The 19,032-nt window shown below is 48.4% G+C and overlaps 1 protein-coding gene across 1 annotated transcript in view; it reads left to right on the plus strand.

The window, feature by feature from the left end:
* The window catches only part of RPH3AL (rabphilin 3A like (without C2 domains)), a 139,914-nt gene that overhangs the window by 83,138 nt on the left and 37,744 nt on the right, over positions 1 to 19,032 (plus strand). The window contains exon 5 of the mRNA XM_028109225.2: positions 1,845 to 1,931. Coding sequence (XP_027965026.1) covers positions 1,845 to 1,931 — 87 coding nt within the window. The remainder of the gene's footprint in view (positions 1 to 1,844; positions 1,932 to 19,032) is intronic.

A 19,032-nucleotide genomic window follows, 5' to 3' on the forward strand; every position in this document is an offset into this window, starting at 1 on the left:
CAGCTAGGGGCTTCTGGGAGACAGGCCGCAGGCCCTTGGTGACACTAAGCCCCAGCCTGTCACACATCCCAAACCCAGGCCTGGTACAGAAGTGGCCAGGCCTCCTCCCCCTCCGAGGGACCATGGGAGCCCAGAGGGAGAAGAGCAGAGTAGTGAGCACCCCAGACAGCACTCGCCGATCCCTTCCCAGATGGCCTGCACCCCCAGACACCCCACACTTAGGGCCTTCATGAGAGCTGGCCAGGGGCCCCAGTTGTGACTGGGATGGACTTCCTTCCAGCCCAGACAGATGAGAGCTTGAAGCAGGTTGCATTTCATTTGGAGAAATAAAAGTGACATTTCTCATACCTGTGTGTTGAATGGTAGCAAATGTCTGCCCCCCCCCCCCCCCCCCCGCCCAATAGATATCTGAGCTTTCCTTCTGCAGAGAGCTGGCCCCCACCTCCTGCAGTGCTGGGCTCAGCCGCCTGATCGGGTGGTGACGACATGCTCTGGGAAGCCAAGTCGGTGACATTTCCCTCTCAGAAGAGAGTGTGCTCCTTGCTCAGTTGGCAGCCTGCAGAAAAGGCCAGGCTACAGATCTCGCCTTTCCCAGGCGGCGGGAGGCAGGAGAGAGCCCCCAGCCTGGCAGGGACCGGGCAGCTTCCGCGTGGTAGGCAGATTGATCAGCTGGCAGGACAGCTCTCTGAGGAGGACACGTGGCTGCTGAATCATACTCTGCCTGGGTTACCTGGAAACAGGTCTCAGCCCCACCAAGTCCCCCTCTGCCTCCCTGCGAATTTCATCTGCCTTGCCCACCCTGCTGGTTGCTGTGTGTTTCAGAGAAGCGAGATGTGGATGCAGAAGTCAGGAACTTCAGCAACACTGTAGAATGAAAAACACTGCAGAAACTAGGTTCGGGATACTTAGGCATCTGGAAAAAAATTATATAATGGCCCTAAAGTCAGACCTGAGACCGTTACTTACCTGCTGCGTGAACTTGGGCAAATTTTCCAACTACTCTGAGCCCCGGGTTGCTCACCTGTGAAATGGGTCTCATACTTACATAATAGGGTTCCTGGAATCATTCTGTGGGCAACGTGGTATAAAGCTGCCACCGGGGGCACCTGGGTGGCTCAGTTGGTTAAGCGACTGCCTTCGGCTCAGGTCATGATCCTGGAGTCCCGGGATCGAGTCTCGCATCGGGCTCCCTGCTCAGCGGGGAGTCTGCTTCTCCCTCTGACCCTCCCCCCTCTCATGTGCTCTCTCTCTCTCTCATTCTCGCTCTCTCAAATAAATAAATAAAATCTTTAAAAAAAAAAGCTGCCACCGGTGTTTCTCACTAGATCATCTCCTCCCCTCATCAGGCACGCATGTGAGGTCTTTGTGCAGCTGTATACAGATGTGTGTGCTCTTTGTTGAATAAGATCATTTCCTGCCCACGTTACCAGGTATCAGCGCAATTGGCTAAGTCAAGGCCACATCATATTCTGTTCTGTCTGCCTGGATCTTCCTCTGGTATCGGGCATTTGGGTTGTTTCCAGTTCTTTGCTATGGAAAATGATGCAGCTGTGAATATCAGCAAGCTTCTTTTTTTTTTTTTTTAATGTGATCCTAACAGAACGCATGGGGGTGGGGTGGGGAATTTCTTTCATGGCGATCCACGGATGGGCATATCCATTGTGCCCCAAAGCCAACTACAGAGTTTAGATGATCTGTGCCCTTTGAGTTATGTACCCTGCTGGTCTGAGACTAACCACCATCCCCTTGGAAGATGCCAGAGGGTTCCTTGGTTAGTTTCTCAGCCCCTCAGATGAGGAGGAAGTCGCCGAAGTGCTTACATTTCCATGTCCTCTCTCTTGTAGAAAGTCTGCACCAAATGTGGGATCGAGGCCTCCCCCGGCCAGAAGCGGCCTCTGTGGCTGTGTAAGCTCTGCAGTGAGCAGAGAGAGGTAGGATACCCAGGGCAGCGGGTGGGGGTGGGCTGGGGCGGGTGTGAGCACACTTGCGGTTGGGAGAATTCATGGTTGGTCGCTGGGAGGGCCTTCTCTAGAGGCCAAGCAGGACTCCCAAGGATGGCCAGGCAGAAGGGCGGGGAGGGCTGGCCTGCCTGCTTGCCTGTTCCATGGTGTAGAGGGGGCAGTGGGCCCTGGTTCTGCTATGCCTGGGGGCTGTGGTTTTGATGGGGAGTCCCTCACACTGAGTGTAGGTGCGTATAGTATTTTGTGCATAATGACTATCCTAGGCTGAGTGTTTACTACACGCCCGACACTGTGCTGTTCTTTACATACCTAAACTCGTTTCATCCTGACACAACCCCATAGGTGGTTGCTATGATTATCCCCTTTTACTGGTGGAGAAATGGAGACAAGAGAGGTGAAGTACCTTCTGGGCACAAGGCTAGTTGGTGGGAGAGCTAGAAATCAAACACAGCCGTGGTCAGTTGTGATGATGCCACCCCAAAGTCCCTTCTGGTACGAAGTTTCCATACTTCCAGTTCTGACCCCATTTTAGGAGAAGAAATCAAGGCTCAGTGAGTTCTCTGAGGCAATCACAGATAGGGGACTCGAACTGTGTCTCCTAACCCCAAACCCAGGGCTTCCTTCACTGTACCAGGATCGGGGCTGAAACAGAGGATGTTGGCAGGCAGCTTCTCTCTGTGGTGCGTTACAGGATGGGGATTGTGCTAACAGAACAGCTGGGCACAAAGGGAGCATACCCCTGGTTTTCCAGATGTGGATTTATTTTTTTACTTATCTTGCGTGGCAACCGATATGGGCTTTTAATCTGAGGATCCATAAAAGGTCTTTAGTTATGGGAAATTTTCACCCATGCTGTCTTTGAATATGGCTCTCCGGCTAATGCATGTCTGCTCTCCTGGAAATCCTGTTGGATATATTGTTGAGCCTCAGTCCCTCCTCCAGGAACTCCCAACGGCTCTTTCTTGTTTCTTCCTTTATCCTTCTGGGATGCTTTCTGGGTAGTGTCTTTAGTTCACTAAACCTTTGAGACTATCTCCCAACTGTTGGTTTTGTCCTTTGTCTTTCTTAGCGTCAGCTTTCCTCAAGTGTCTTGGAATTTGGGTTTGTATGCTCATCTTGAGGTGGGAGTCAGTCTGTCTCCCTTCCCACCGCCTCCATCCAGATCTCCTTGCCAAGGGGTCTTGCGTTTCCTCCACCCAGGTCCTGGGTCCCCCCGCCCCCCGTGCCGACTACTCCGCACCCCGCCAGTGCAAAGCCATGGGTCTTGTTAGTGATAGGTTGTGTGTCCACAGTGACGGTGGGATTATGCCCAGAGCTGATCATCACAGGCTTGGGCAGGGAGGCCATCTCTCCTTTTTTCAGCCTCCTTCCCCAGGTGGGAAATCCCTTCACCAGCTCCCATTTTCAGTGGCTCTGGCTTGGGTGCCCCACCTCTCAGGTGGTACTTTTAGTCCCCCCACCCTGGAAGGCTAAGCCCCCAGTGGCCTCCACCTGCTTCTGGCCCGGGAGCTCAGCAGGCTGTGCCTTTAGCCACTCCAAGTAGTAACTGTTTGGAGTTTCTGATCCACTGAGATATATACATATATAATGTATCTTATTTTTAAGCACAGTTAAGTTTTCTTGTTGTTTTTAGATTATTTTCATCTGTCACTGCTGTGTTTTTGGAACAGAGAAGGTCCTCAGAGTATGAACTAACATTCTGTCTTGCCTGGAGGTCCCTGATTTCTCACCCTGAAATAGAGTTGAAAGCACGGATTTCCCAGAGGTGCTGTGAGAATTCAGCAAGGTCGTTAAAGCATACAAAGTGCACATAAATGTCTGGCTTAGAATAGGAACTTTGTAACATCAGAGGCCTCCCTCTCACCCTGCCAGAAATCCCCACTTTGAACCTTAGGTCCTTCTGGTCTTCGGGGGTCCCTTTTAAGATGCAGGTCTCCACCGTCAGGAGAGAGGAGATTCCTTCAGAGAGTATCTTGTGGCAGACACTTGGCAGGATGAAATGACGGTCACCCCCAAGCTGTGGGAAGACAGAGAGGAAGGAGCTGTCAGGGAAAAGGAGGTGGAAGATGAATTTAGCAAACATAATGATTTAGTGGAGTACTCTGGAGGCAGCTGCCCCTGGCCAGCCCCCCTCAGGTCACCCTCACTGCCCCCCTCCCGCCAACCATCCTGAGCTGCCGTGTGCAGGGCCCACATTTGGTGCAGACTTTCTTTCCTAATCTCCAGAGCCCAGAAAAGTCCAAAATAGCTTAGGATGAATTTTCTTATCTCTTCTAAGGCAAAGAATATGAGGCTGTGCAGTATGCTATCAGTTTGTCCTTGAATTTCTAGAGGCCGATACAATGTAGCCAGATCAGGAGTGCTCCAAGTTCCCTCTCTGCGGCCACGGGCACACCGTGCACAGTTAGGAGGTGTGACAGTGCGCGCGTCTAGGAGGCTGCGTGCCTGTGGGGGCCATACCCGGGGGGCTGTGTTTTCCCGCCTGCTTTGGGGGTGGGAGAGTGACAGGGTAATTGGTGTCCTCGTGCCTTTTCATCTTAGAAAAAATTATCTAATCACAACAAAGAGATAGTTCAATAGAAAGAGCATTGAAAATGTCATTTTAAGTGTCACATAGAGCTAGTTCTGAGGCCGTGACAAAAATGTGGAGTTCTGTCCTGCGGCAGAAGCCACATCCTGATGGGAGAACCTGCATTTTCTGATGGAAACTCATACCTCTGGGCCCAGACGCTCGGGTCCACCTCTCCTTTTGACACTTCCCTCCTGCCCTCTTTGGCTGTAATTGTCCACATTTTTTCTGGGTGCTGGTTAAAGGTCCCTGGGGCTGTCAGGTTGGTGATGCTGCCTGCTCTGTGCCCTTCAGGGGATAGCAAGGTGAACTTCAGCCCTGATTGAATGCATTTATCCATTGGAGCATCCAACACGTATTTATTGAGCATCCTCTATGCGCCAGGCAAAATAGCTCTTCTTGTGGGAGAGAGAGACCACAGACATCGTAAATCCTGCCGTGTCACAGATGGCAACAAAGTGCTCAGGGTAAAGAGGGGGGGTGCTGGGAACGTGGGGGGTAGCTGCTGTATTTTATATGGCGGTCAGAGAAGGGCTCACGGATGAGATGACATTTGAGCACGCTGTGTGGCTCTGTGATTAGAAAGTATTCCAAGTGGAGGGTACAGTGAGTGCAAAGGCCCTGGAGCAGGTGGGTCCTTGGTAGGTTTGAGGATCAGCAAGGAGGCCGGTGTGACTGGAAGAGGTCAGAGATGTGGCAGGGGGTCGGAGCATGTTGGTCCTTGTAGACCATTGTTAGGACTTTGGCTTTTGCTCCGAGTGGAAGGGGGAGCCCTTGGAGGGGTCTTGAATAGAGGAAAGACATGACCTGAATCTCCTCCCTCTTTTTTTTTATTATGTTAATCACCATACATTACATCATTAGTTTTTGATGTAGTGTTCCATGATTCATTGTTTGTGCATAACACCCAGTGATCCACGCAGAACGTGCCCTCTTTAATACCCATCAGCAGGCTAACCCATCCCCCCACCCCCCTCCCCTCTAGAACCCTCAGTTTATTTTTCAGAGTCCATTGTCTCTCATGGTTCGTCTCCCCCTCCGATTTCCCCCCCTTCATTCTTTCCCTCCTGCTCTCTTCTTTTTTTTAACATATAATGTATTATTTGCTTCAAGGGTACAGATCTGTGATTCAACAGTCTTGCACACTTCACAGCGCTCACCATAGCACATACCCTCCCCAATGTCTATCACCCAGCCACCCCATCCCTCCCACCCCCCACTACTCCAGCAACCCTCAGTTTGTTTCCTGCGATTAAGAATTCCTCATATCAGGGCGCCTGGGTGACTCAGCGGGTTAAGCGGCTGCCTTCGGCTCAGGTCATGATCCCGGGGTCCTGGGATCAAGTCCCGCATCGGGCTCCCTGCTCGGCAGGGAGCCTGCTTCTCCCTCTCCCTCTGCCTGCCTCTCTGCCTACTTGTTCTTTCTCTCTCTGTCAAATAAATAAATAAAATCTTAAAAAAAAAAAGAATTCCTCATATCAGTGAGGTCATACAATACATGTCTTTCTCTGATTGACTTATTTCACTCAGCATAATACCCTCCAGTTCTATCCACGTCGTTGCAAATGGCAAGATTTCATTCTTTTTGATGGCTGCATAATATTCCTGTGTGTGTGTGTGTGTGTGTGTGTGTGTGTGTGTGTGTGTGTGTGTGTGTGTACGTGTACACACCACATCTTCTTTATCCATTCATCTGTCGATGGACATCTTAGCTCTTTCCACAGTTCGGCTATTGTGGACATTGCTGCTATATAAACATCGGGGCACATGTACCCCTTCGGATCCCTACATTTGTATCTTTGGGATAAATACCCAGTAGTGCAATTGCTGGATCGTATGGTAGCTCTATTTTCAACTTTTTGAAGAACCTCCATACTGTTTTCCAGAGTGGTTGCACCAGCTTGCATTCCCACCAACAGTGTAGGTCTCCTCCCTCTTTTTAAAAGGTACTCTGGCTATTGTTTGGAGAATAAATTGTGTACTAAAATGTCAGAGTCAGTATGATGGTGTTTCATCTCTCTTAGTTAATATTACCCCAGATATTTAAGTTCTTGGCTGTTGTTACTCTTAGAAGTTTTCATTTTTTTATTTTTATTTTTTTAGATTTTTTTAAATTCATTTGAGAGAGTGTGAGTGAGAGCACAGGCAGGGGGAGGAGCAGAGGGAGAAGGAGAAGCAGATGCCCCGCTGAGTAGGGAGCCCGACACGGGGCTCGATTCCAGCACCCTGGGATCATAACCTGAGCCGAAGTCAGAGTCTGAACCGACTGAGCCACCCAGGCACCCCTATTGTTTTTATTTTTAAGTAATCTCTATGCCCAACGTGGGGCTCAAACTCACAACCCCAAGATCAAGAGTCACATGCTCCACCAACTGAGCCAGCCAGGTGCCCTGAAGTTTTCATTTTTTTTTTAAACATTACATACATTTTACTCTTTTCTGATTATGAAATTAATATGGATTATTGACATTTACAGTGTATCAAAAAGCATAAAAAATACACACCCCCCCAACTGAAAATCTTATGATCCAGAGACAATCACTGCCATCTTGGCATGTTTACTTCTGATCTTTTTTCTGCCTTTTTTCTTTATATTGTTGAACCTATGTTTTAAAATTAACATATCGGGGCACCTAGGTGGCTCAGTCGTTAAGCATCTGCTTTTGGGGGCGCCTGGGTGGCTCAGTCGTTAGGCGTCTGCCTTCGGCTCGGGTCATGATCCCAGGGACCTGGGATCGAGCCCTGCATCGGGCTCTCTGCTCTGCGGGAAGCCTGCTTCTCCCTCTCCCACTCCTCCTGCTTGTGTTCCCGCTCTCGCTGTGCCTCTCTCTGTCAAATAAATAAATAAAATCTTTTAAAAAATAGATAAAAATAAATTAACATATAAGTAATTTTCAGCATAATCTAGTAACTAATTCATAAGCATTCTGTCAGATGGCTATTTCTGCTAATTTAGGATATCTAAGTTATTTCCTTTTTTTCCTTCTTATTAACAATCACAGTAAATATCTGTACACAACTCTATGCCTACATTTTAAATTATATCCTCAGAATGGATTCTTGGAAGGGAAAAATAAACACCAGCATTTATATTCCCTCTTTTCTTATAGGCCCTTGAGTCACTACTTTTGATTTATCCCATAATTAGCTGGTATATAATTTTATATAATCGTAAATAAGGGCACATGGGTGGTATGTTTTCTGAGTCTTTTGCTATCTAATAATAACTCTTGTCTTTATTTTTTATTCTTTTAAGATTTATTTATTTATTTATTGAGAGAGAGAGCAGGGGAGGGGCCAAGGAAGGAGAGAGAGAATTCCAAGCAGATTCCCCACTGAGCACAGAGCCCAACGTGGGGCTTGATCTCACAACCCTGAGATCATGACCTGAGCCGAATCAAGAGTTGGCCACTTAACCGACTGAGCCACCCAGGCGCCCAATAGCTCTTGTCTTTATACAAAAAAGACAGCTTGACTGATAGTAGAATTGATGATAATCTTTCCCACTCCAAATTCTGTGGGTTTGCCCCTGTTGTCTGCCAACCGCATGTGGAAAGAATCACCGTGAGGGAGAGTTAGCAAATGTAACAAGTAGGATTGGTGTCCAGAGTACAGGAGAAAATAGAGAAACTAAAAGGGATATAAATGCGTTTTTTAAATTAGTGAAGTAAAAGAGATAAGAAGAGAAACCACATTGAACAAGCAGGACCTTTGAAAAAGGAATCAGAAATTTGAAAAAGAACCACTGAACCATTTTCATTTCGAAAAATGAAAAATGTTACTAATAAACTTAAAAACTCAATTGAACTGTACTTTGGTAATTTTCTAGAGCAATACGTCTTGTCATTCCCATTAACAGCCACATAGGTTTCCTTATCATTTGCTTCTTATTGATTGGTTTTTATTTTTGATCCCTGGTTGGCACTCCCAACAGCCTGGAGTCCCGAGTCCCTATTTCTGCTGTACCAACTGTCATGAATATGATGTTTTTGTGACCACACAATACTACAGTCCTTACCCAATTCACCTTTTTTCAACTTGCTGCTGTGTGTGAGCATTGTATCTCCCACTCCCCACCCCCCTCCCATCTCCATTCCCTCCTTGAGCAGACACACTCTGTAGTCACCTTCCTGATTTCCTTGTTGGCAAATTAATAAACTCGGACTTGTGTTTGAGATTTAAAGAACCAGAAACGGGGGGTGATGCCTGGGTGGTGCAGTCCGTGGAGCATCTGACTCTTGGTTTCAGGCTCAGCCCTGAGTCAGCTTGGGTTTCTCTCTTTTCTCTCTGTCTCTCCCCTCCACTCTGTCTTTCTCTAAAATAAATAAATCTGAAAGAAAGAAAGAGAGAAAAGAAAAAAAGGAAGGAACGAACGAACGAACCAAGGAACCAGAGGGGGGAACGAAGCAGCCCTGAGCAGACTGGTTAAATGGCACATCAGGCCCCACCGTAGAACCCCACAGAGGACCGTTTCGAGAATGCAGCTGAGCCTCCAAGTAGATGAAGCCCATGAAGGCAAAACTGAGAAAAAGAGAAGGCGGGGTGACAAGATCCAGTGCACAACAGAAAGTAGTTTTCATGGCAAGCACGGACATGGGGAGAAGTCTGAAGCCAGACTCTGCTTTTATTCCTCTCTAAATAACCTGGAGGTTGGGAAATTAAAATTTTTGTCTGGGTATGCCTAGGTCATTTTCATTGATTTTTTTGTCTAGAACAGACATACTTGGATCTTTGACTCCAGAAAGCGTTTCAGTTACGTTTTTGCTTATTGTTTTGTTCTCAACTATTCTCATTTCTTCTTGGGGGTTTTAATTTGAAGGGTGCATTTCCATTCTCTGTCTTCTGTATCCATGGTCTGCTACCGGATCATTTTCAACTCCCCCATTCTGAAAAATGTTAAGGCTTTCCTTCTGCATCTCTCATTCCTTTTTTTGGGGGGAGGGGTCTGACTCTGGAGGTTTCCTGTGTTTGTCTCAGTGCATACACGTGGAATCCATCCACCTTCAAATGCTGTGAGTGCTCCAGACTCAGGATTTACCGGAGGCAGCACGTGCGTGGCTCACAAGCTCTTTCCTTTGTCCGGGATTTCGCTCCACAGAAGGGGCAACATGACTCTCCTGTGACCCGGCCTTCTGGCCATTGGGACTAGGAAGGATGGAGAAATCTGCAGGCCTGGTCGGTTCTTCCTGCCTGTCCCTGCTCTCCCACTGTTGAGCCTTAAAGAAATACACCTTCCCAGATGCAGCTCCCTGTACCCTCTCCTTCCCACACCTCGTTCTTTTCCGGGAGTCTGTCTCCCATCCATGAAGACGGGGTTGGGGGAGGGAGGACAGCTCCTCTGCGGCCTCGGAAACCCACAGTCATGCTGCACCGGGAAGGCTGCCCAGGGGGCCTCGGACCCTGCCCCCTGATCCCCACCACAGGGGCCAGTGATGTGCTGCCCATCTGACCCACTGTGTCGTCGGAGGGGAGACCAGCTGTATGTAGGTCGGCCGTCATATTCCTTCTTTGCTGGTCCTTGTGCCCTTTCTTCCCATGCTTTTCTGACCGTTAGTGCAAGGTTAGGAGGGGCTGCTTCAGGGCTTCTAAAGACATGACGTTGCAGAAGCCGGAAGTTATTTCTTATTTAGCCTTTAATCCTGATTCATTAAAAAAAAAATAGAGTGACTCAGAGTTATACTGTAATCCATGGAAAAGTTAATTAGACTCTAAATTCCCCAGGATTCTAGAAGCCGTTCCTCTAGCCTCTTTTTAGAGGCTGAAGCTTTGGAGTAAGTCTTCTTTGAGGATGTAGGCAGTCTCTGAGCGGGCTGAGCTAGAAAGGGGAGAAGACCAATTTGTAAGCAATTGAAAGTTGATTAATACAATTAGAGCGTGTGCTTTGCCTTCCCAGTTTCACTCTGCCTCCTGATTATAACTCAGCGGAGTCCAGGGCTGCACCAACACTTACTCTGTTTCCTGCAGTGCTCCGCATATAAAAGGTTCTCAGGAAATGTTTGCTGATTGAAAGAGACGTTTGCAAAAAAAGGAAAGCTGGCTCCCTGTTCAGATCGCTTCAGAACCTTTTCCCAGCAGGGTGCTTTTGATTTCCCCCGGAGACTCATCACAGCTGGCCCTGGCCGGGGTCCCACATTGGTGCTGAGTCTGTATTCTCACCTTCTGGCCCCTCTCTCCTGTTTGTTGATTGACTGAAGGAGGAATTTTTGAAGTTGGAAAGTGGCTTCCCATGGTGGTCTTTAAATCATCTCTAAATTGGGGTGCCTGGGTGGCTCAGATGGTTAAGCATCTGCCTTCAGCTCAGGTCATGATCCCAGGGTCCTGGGATCAAGCCCCTTATAGAGCCCCGCATCGGGGGGGGGTCCCCAGCTCAGCGGGGAGTCTGCTTTTCTCTCTCTCCCTCTCCCCTTCTTGTGCTCTCTCTCTCTCTCTCTCTAATGAATAAATAAAATCTTTTTAAAAAAAAATCATCTCTAAATTGCCTCACCTGACCAGTATAGCGCAGGTAAGCAAGCCCCTGGGGAGGGTCTGCCTCAGCACAGGCCTGCAGGAGGCCAGGAGAAGCAGGGGCTCCCCCAACTGCAAGCCAGCACGAGTGGGAAGCAGCCGGCGAGCCCAGCACCCTTGTGGCACCTGCCTCCCAGGCGGGCAGCCTGCACTCACTGCAAGCTGCCATCTGCTTCCACACGCTGGTTCTCCCCCCGGCCTGCTGTTGCTTGCAGCTTGGATTTTTGTTGCAAACAGCTTTGCCAGAGGGCCCCCTGCGGAGGCCCATGAGTACACTCAGGGGTGGGTGGCTGGCCCTCGAGCCAGCAGGCGGGCCATTGCTTGAGGGTCCTACCATCCACCGTCTGGCCCTGGGCTGGTGTCACGGCGTCCCAGGGGGACCTAGATGGTCATACTTCCTCAGTGTGTCGGTCACCTTCCACGCGCCGCAACTCTGCTGAGCAGACCATCAGTGCAGGCTCCTGGCCTCCCGCACATGTGGAAGTGGCAGGAGGAGTAGGATCCTGGGGCCCGCCAGCCCCTCTTCCTCCTGGGGGGGGCAGAGTCATCTCTCACCCACTTCCCTGCCCCTTATTTGGGGCTGCCTACCTGTCCCTGTGTCTGTGCACTGGAGAAAGAACTTTCCTCTCTGAGATGCTGCCCAATCCAAGAGGACTTTCTCACCACTGTGCTCCAGTCCGCTGGCCCAGTCCTGCCCATGCACGCCAGAGGAGTCCAGTCCAGCATTGAGTATGGACGTTAACAGAGCACCCACCATGGGCCAGACGGTGAATATCTAGCTTCAGCCTCTCAGGAGCCCGGTGAGGTACTCATTATTATTGTCCTTGTGTGACAGATGGGGAAACTGAGGCTTAGGGAAAGGAGGTCACTTGCCCAAAGACACCAGGTGTTGAAGCCAGTTTTGTCTGCCCCTAAAGCTTCTCACAGCTCAGCTTTCTGTTCGTTCATTCATTCATTCATTCATCATTGAGGACTCACTATGTGCCAGCTACTATTTTAGGCCCTTGGAAAATAGCAGTGAACAAAACAGCCCAATACCTGTACCTTGAGTTTACTTTCTAACGGGCTGGGGGAGGACAGAGAGAACAGACAATGAACATAACCAAGCTAATCGGTAAGCAAATTGTATAGGCTGTTAGATTCCGAACGGGAAGAAGAAAGAGTAGAACACGGCGGAGGATCAGGAGTGGTGGGTGCAGGGTGGGGAGGGAGGCTGTGGGGTTAAAAGCAGACCAGTCACCACATCACACTCGAATTAGGACAGCTGATATTTAAAATGAAGGAAAAGGGGCACCTGGGTGGCTCAGTCATTAAGCGTCCGCCTTCAGCTCATGTCATGATCCCAGGGTCCTGGGATCGAGCCCCGCATCGGGCTCCCTGCTCAGCGGGAAGCCTGCTTCTCCCTCTCCCTCTGCTGCCGCTCCCCCTGCTTGTGCTCTTTCTCTCTGTCAAATAAATAGATAAAATCTTAAAAAAAAAAAAAATTTGAAAAGGGGGAGGGGTGGAGACCAGGATGGACCTCTTTGAGAAGGTAAGATGTGAGCAAAGACCTAAAGAAGGTATAGCCGGGAGGCCAGGGTCTCTCTGGGGAAGGAGCTGTCCAGGATGGGGACACTATGCCGACGTGTTCACAGAGCAGCGTGGAGCCAGTGAGGTGTCCGGGCTGCCCAGTTCAAGGTCCTGGGTTCCACTGAGGCAGGGACAGGGGGGCTTGACTGGGGGGGAGGGGCCTTTGGCCATGGGGAGTAGGGAGATGGGTTGACATGGCTGGCTATGAAGCCGTACCAGGAGCATGGCCCACAGCTCCTAGTGCTTGGCTCTGTCATACCATGGGCACCCCCCCCACTTACTCAGCCGCCCCAAGGGGCTCAGCTGTTTGTGAGGTTGGGGAACTTGTGATGTGTGTGACCAACCTTGAGTGTAACAAGGTGCAGTCCAGCTTCACTTGCCCTGTGGATGTGTTGGTCTGATAGTGTTGTGACACCACAACCCAGCTCCCCGCCCCCTGCTCTCCCGTTATTGGGCCTCTATGACCTGGTTTTCCTTGCTTATGATACCCTCCTGTATGTGTCCCTGGGGAGGTGGGTGAAAAGCTAGGGAGAAAGCATATAATTTGGTCGTTTTCCTGCATTAATTTGAATAAAAGTGTGGGCCATCAGATTTTCCTGCCCATTTTCAGATGCCAAATGACGTTGGCTGGCACGATTGTGCCCCTCCCCACAGCCAGCTTGTCTTGCAGATGGAGACTAGGGAGTGGAGTGTGACTCCATCCTTCAGGAAGTATTTATTAAGATCCTAGGTGGTGCCCAGCCCTGGAAAAACACATCCATCCCCTCTTCTAAGGAAATAACTCAAGACACATGACCTACCACAGTGCCAGAAAATCCCTCTATCAAAAAAGGAAGCAGGAAAGAACTGGCCTTTGTTGGGATCCTCCTCTGGGCCAGGCATGGGGCTCCGTATCCACATTTTCCAGCCAAATGGAAGCTCTGGGTCCTTAAGTGACAAGTCCAACGTAACACAGCAAAGACACGAAGAGCTGGGATTTGAACCTGGGCTGTCTGACAGGCTCTCGCCACTAGACCAGCTTCCTGCTCCTGATTTTCTACCAGACCGGTGACCACTGCTCTCAAGAATAGGCCCTCAGGTCCTCCTGCTGCAGGGCTGGAGGGAGACAGGATGGATGAATAGAGGTGGTTCTCAGCCTCTCTCCCCTTCGTTGCCAAAGTAGTCATCCCCCACCCTCTGGGGGACTCCTGGCTTCCTGCCCTGCTTCTTGTTTCGACTTTGTAAGTCATTATGTCCCAGACAGGCCAACGCACCCAGAACTGAAGCCCAACCTGGCCCTGACCACTTTCCTCTCCGATCCTGGCTTTGGGTCCCAGCACCTGGTTGTCCCCTTGATCCTTGAACTTTGCCTGCTATTCCCAACCTGCATCAACTTGGGGGTCATATCACGGTCATGGGCCAGGTCCTGATGGTCCCTTGTCTACAGATTAGACCCATTCGGTAGGAGTCCCGGCTGGTTCATCTCTGCACTGCACCTGGCACCTTACGAATATCATTTCCTGTGCACGATGCTCCACCTCACACCCCACTCCGGGTTGTACGACCTGGAGAAACTCTCACAATGCTCCCCAGGACACATGACCAAGAGTGCACGTAGCAGCATATTTTGTAACAGCAAAAAAACCTGGAGACAACCCAAATGGCCTTTCATGGTGTCATGGATAGATAAATCGTGGCCGTGGAATAATATATAGCAGTGAAAAAAGAACAGCTAAACTCATCAAAGGATGAATTAAAAACACAATAAGCAAAAGGAAAAAAAAAGTCACCAAAGAATACACAGTGATTCAAGAATATGATATTCAAAAACAAGTAATAGTAAATATTAACTTTATTTCAAAATGCACACTTAAGTGTTTTTGTTGTTTTTTGTTTTGTTGTTGTTAAGCAAAGGATTGCTTAACACAAGATTCCCAATGATTATCTCTGGAAGACAGCGAGGGCTTAGAGAGGCTTCTCAGATTCAGTAATATTTAATTTCTCCATCAGTTCACAGGTGTTTACTTGAGTATGGTTCTTTGAAATATGCTGTGTTTTCATGTACTTTCGTAGGGATGCTGGATTTTCCAGCACACCCCTTAAAGATAACAAGGGATCATGAAAACCAGACCCCAGAAAGCTTGAATCAGTGGTAGGAACAAAAACTTTAAAGATCCCCCAGAAGGCAAGGGGGAAGAAAGAGCTGAAAACACAATAAGAGAGAACCACGGTGACTCTGGAAGACAGACAAGGCCATGGAACCTCTGAATTCTCGGTTTTCCTGGAGAAGGAGCAAGAGCAATGGGAAGTGAAGCAATAATCAGATCCATAGCTGAGGAGAGCGTTCCCGAGAGGCCCATGAGCCCTGCCGGGTAGCGGTCAGCCCAGAAACGCTTTCACATTGGCTTTGGAATACATTTCTGAGACTGTGTTTAAACACAGGCATGTTTGTTGTTCTGGGAATTGAATCAAAATCACAAAGCTCCTCTGAAAAGACCTGGCTGGGTATAATTGGCCTGTCCAATTTTCTGATTCCAGCTCTATTCATTTCCTACGTACGGCCCACTCCATCTGGGGACAGAGGCAGGCTTCGAGGCCAAACACCGCTGTAACGCGCTTGCCCTCTCAAATCTGGCTGGGACCAGGGAAGATAGTTAAATATTTGGGATGCAGAGAGATTTCAGGCTGCATGCAAATGAAGAGTAAGAGGGGACCCGCAGGCCCTGTTGCCAAAGCGAGTAATTAACAACAGTTGTGAAAGCGGCTTTAGCCCTCGGCATTTGGTGACCTGGCAAGACCATTCTGCATACAGATGGGCTGTGGGACCGGAGAGAGAAGGAAGATGGGGGGGGAGTGCCTGTTCTCAGTGACTTGCGGGGACCTTTCAACATCACAGGTAATGGGGGAGATGGGGGGCTAGGGCGGCACCCTGGGGACACACAGCCCCGGAGTTGAGGGAGTGAGGAAGGGGTGAGGCCCGAGGTGGAGGTTGGCCCGCCGCACACAGCCCTGCAGCAGCCCCATTGTTGGGAGCCACCTCCCTCTGAAGCCGGCAAACACTCCTCACCAGTAATTGTGCGGAAGCCTCCCAGGAGCGAGCCCCTCGTCAGGGGTTAATGGAAGCCAAAGCATTTCCTTTGGTTCTGAAATAATCTAGCCAAGGTGTTTAAATGATCTGTCAAGAAAACAGCACCCTCAGAAGATTCTTTCTCACTCCATTTTTTCCGTTCCACTATGCTGCCAATTGCTTGCCTTCCAGAGTGACCTGGTTGCTCAAAACCCACTTGAAATGAAAAAGAAAATTCACAAGGGCTCCCTCATGCTCTTGGGCTGAGGGAGGAGCTGCCTGCGGTGGGGTTGGAGGAAGGGTCCTCTGTGTGCTCTTGTCTCTGCTGGGGCTGAATTTCCAGCCCATTCCTGATGAGGCGCAGGCCTGGCCCCCGTGTGGGGAGCCGGCCAGCCCTCAGCAGTACCCAGGAAGCAGGAGACTGTCCCGGACAGGGTGAGCTGGGGCCTTATAATGCTAATACACAAATACTCCTGGGAGGGGTCTCACTTAGCTTTCTGCTAACAGTCAGTTATGAGCTAGCACTTCCCAAGGGGTAAATGGAGAGCCTGGGGTAGGAGGGGAGCTCTGTCCTGCTGCCCTGAGGCTTCTCAAAGCCCTTTGTTGGCTCGGGATTGCTAGGTTTCACCTTCCAGGCATTTGGGGGATGGATAGAGGGAAGCCGGTCAGGACAGAACGGCTCCTTAAGGCAGAGCAAGAACACCTGCTCATGTGGTAGAAAACCTGGCTGTGGACCTCAGCCTGGGGGGGATTTATGCCCCGGGCCACTCATTTGCAACCACATGTGATCTTTTCTTCCTGTAGCTCTGCCTTAACACCTAGGAGGTGCTGAATAAATGTTATTTGAATGAACTAATATCTACTCACTCGGTCTTCAGAGGTTGATTGCAGGTTTCATCTTTCTGAGGTAGGGGAAGCAAGCCGTGAGGAAAGATGGCTGCTCTAAACTCAGTTTCTGCCAAAAGCCAAAATGGCAAAAACAAGAAGGAAATTTTCAAAACAACAAGAGAGAGACAGGGAATGAGGAGGGAGGAAGGAAGAGAAAGAAAAAGAAAACTCAGAAAATCACATATTTTGGTATGACAACTTTCACTAGTTTTAATTCCGCTGGTTATCATAAATGGACAGATAAGTGTGTATATACATATATAAATTTTTAAATAGTTAAGCCAGTATTTGTCTCATTGCTTACATTACAGTAGAAACAGTGTCTATTAACTCCTCTTGCCTCTGAGAATGAGGAGCCCAATGCTTTTTTTAAGCCACTTTTTAAAATTTATTTAAATTCAGTTAATTAACATATGATGTGTTACTAGTTTCAGAGGTAGAGTTCAGTGATTCATCAGTTGTATGCAGCACCCAGTGCTCATTACATCACATGCCCCACTTAATACCCATCACCTAGTTACCCCATTCCCCCACCCACCTCCCCTCCAGCAACCCTCAGTTTGTTTCCTGTGATTAAGAGTCTCTTATGGTTTGTCTCCCTCTTGGATTTTGTCTTGTTTTATTTTTCCCTCCCTTCCCCATGCTCTTCTGTTTTGTTTCTTAAATTCCACGTGAGTGAAATCATATGATAATTGTCTTTCTCTGATTGACTTATTTCACTCAGCATAACACCCTCCAGTTCCATCCACGTGGTTGCAAATGGCAAGATCTCACTCCTTTTGATGGCTGCATAATAGTCCATTGTGTATATATACACCACATCTTCTTTAGCCATTCATCTGTCGATGGACATCTTGGCTCTTTCCACAGTTTGGCTATTGTGGACATTGCTGCTATAAACATTGGGGTGCACGTACCCCTTCGGATCCCTACATTTGTATCTTTGGGGTAAATACCCAGTACTGCAATTGCTGGATCGTATGGTAGCTCTATTTTCAACTGTTTGAGGAACCTCCATACTGTTTTCCAGCGGGGTTGCACCAGCTTGCATTCCCACCAACAGTGTAGGAGGGTTCCCCTTTCTCCACATCCTCGCCAACATCTGTCGTTTCCTGACTTGTTAATTTTAGCCATTCTGACGGGTGTGAGGTGGTATCTCATTGAGGTTTTGATTTGGATTTCCCTGATGCCGAGCGATGTTGAGCACTTTTTCATGTGTCTCTTGGCCATTTGGATGTCTTCTTTGGAAAAATGTCTGTTCATGTCTTCTGCCCATTTCTTGATTGGATTATTTGTTCTTTGGGTGTTGAGTTTGATAAGTTCTTTATAGATTTTGGATACTAGCCCTTTATCTGATGTGTCATTTGCAACTATTTTCTCCCATTCTGTCGGTTGTCTTTTGGTTTTGTCGACTGTTTCATTTGCTGTGCAAAAGGTTTTTATCTTGATGAAATCCCAATAGTTCATTTTTGTCTTTGTTTCCCTTACCTTTGGCTGCATGTCTAGCAAGAAGTTGCTGCAGCTGAGGTCGAAGAGGTTGCTTCCTATGTTCTCCTCAAGGATTTTGATGGATTCCTGTCTCACATTTAGGTCTCATCCATTTTGAGTCTATTTTTGTGTGTGGTGTAAGGGAATGGTCCAGTTTCATTCTTCTGCATGTGGCTGTCCAATTTTCCCAACACCATTTGTTGAAGAGACTGTCTTTTTTCCATTGGACATTCTTTCCTGCTTTGTCGAAGATGAGTTGACCATAGAGTTGAGGGTCCATTTCTGGGCTCTCTATTCTGTTCCGTTGATCTATGTGTCTGTTTTTGTGCCAGTACCGTACGGTCTTGATGATGACAGCTTTGTAATAGAACTTGAAGTCCAGCATTGTGATGCCACCACCTTTGGTTTTCTTTTTCAACATTCCTTTGGCTACTCAGGGTCTTTTCTGGTTCCAGACAAATTTTAGGATTATTTGTTCCAGCTCTGTGAAAAAAAAATTGATGGTATTTTGATAGGGATTGCATTTAATGTGTAGATTACTCTAGGTAGCATAGACTTTTTCACAATATTTGTTCTTCCAATCCATGAGCATGGAACGTTTTTCCATTTCTTTATGTCTGCCTCAGTTTCTTTCATGAGTGTTCTGTAGTTTTCTGAGTACAGATCCTTTATCTCTTTGGTTAGGTTTATTCCTCTATATCTTAGGGTTTTAAGGCACTTCTTGCTTTTGTTGAGACAGTCTGGAATTTTGGGTTAGATTATCTTTTGTTAAGTGATTATTTTATTTTTGTCAGAGATTTTATTTATTTATTTGACAGAGAGAGAACATGAGTGGGGGGAGGAGCAAGGGGAGAGGGAGAAGCAGGCTCCCCACTCAGCAGGGAGCCCGATGCAGAACTCGGTCCCAGGACCCTGGGATCATGACCTCAGCCAAAGGCAGACACTTAACTGACTGAGCCACCCAAGCACCCATTAACTGATTATTTTATATCTACATTTTAAGCATC

This window comes from Eumetopias jubatus, unplaced genomic scaffold, assembly GCF_037043125.1.
Source record: "Eumetopias jubatus isolate StellerSeaLion01/CBP00866 unplaced genomic scaffold, mEumJub1_p1.0 scaffold_10, whole genome shotgun sequence".
Lineage (NCBI taxonomy): Eukaryota > Metazoa > Chordata > Mammalia > Carnivora > Otariidae > Eumetopias > Eumetopias jubatus.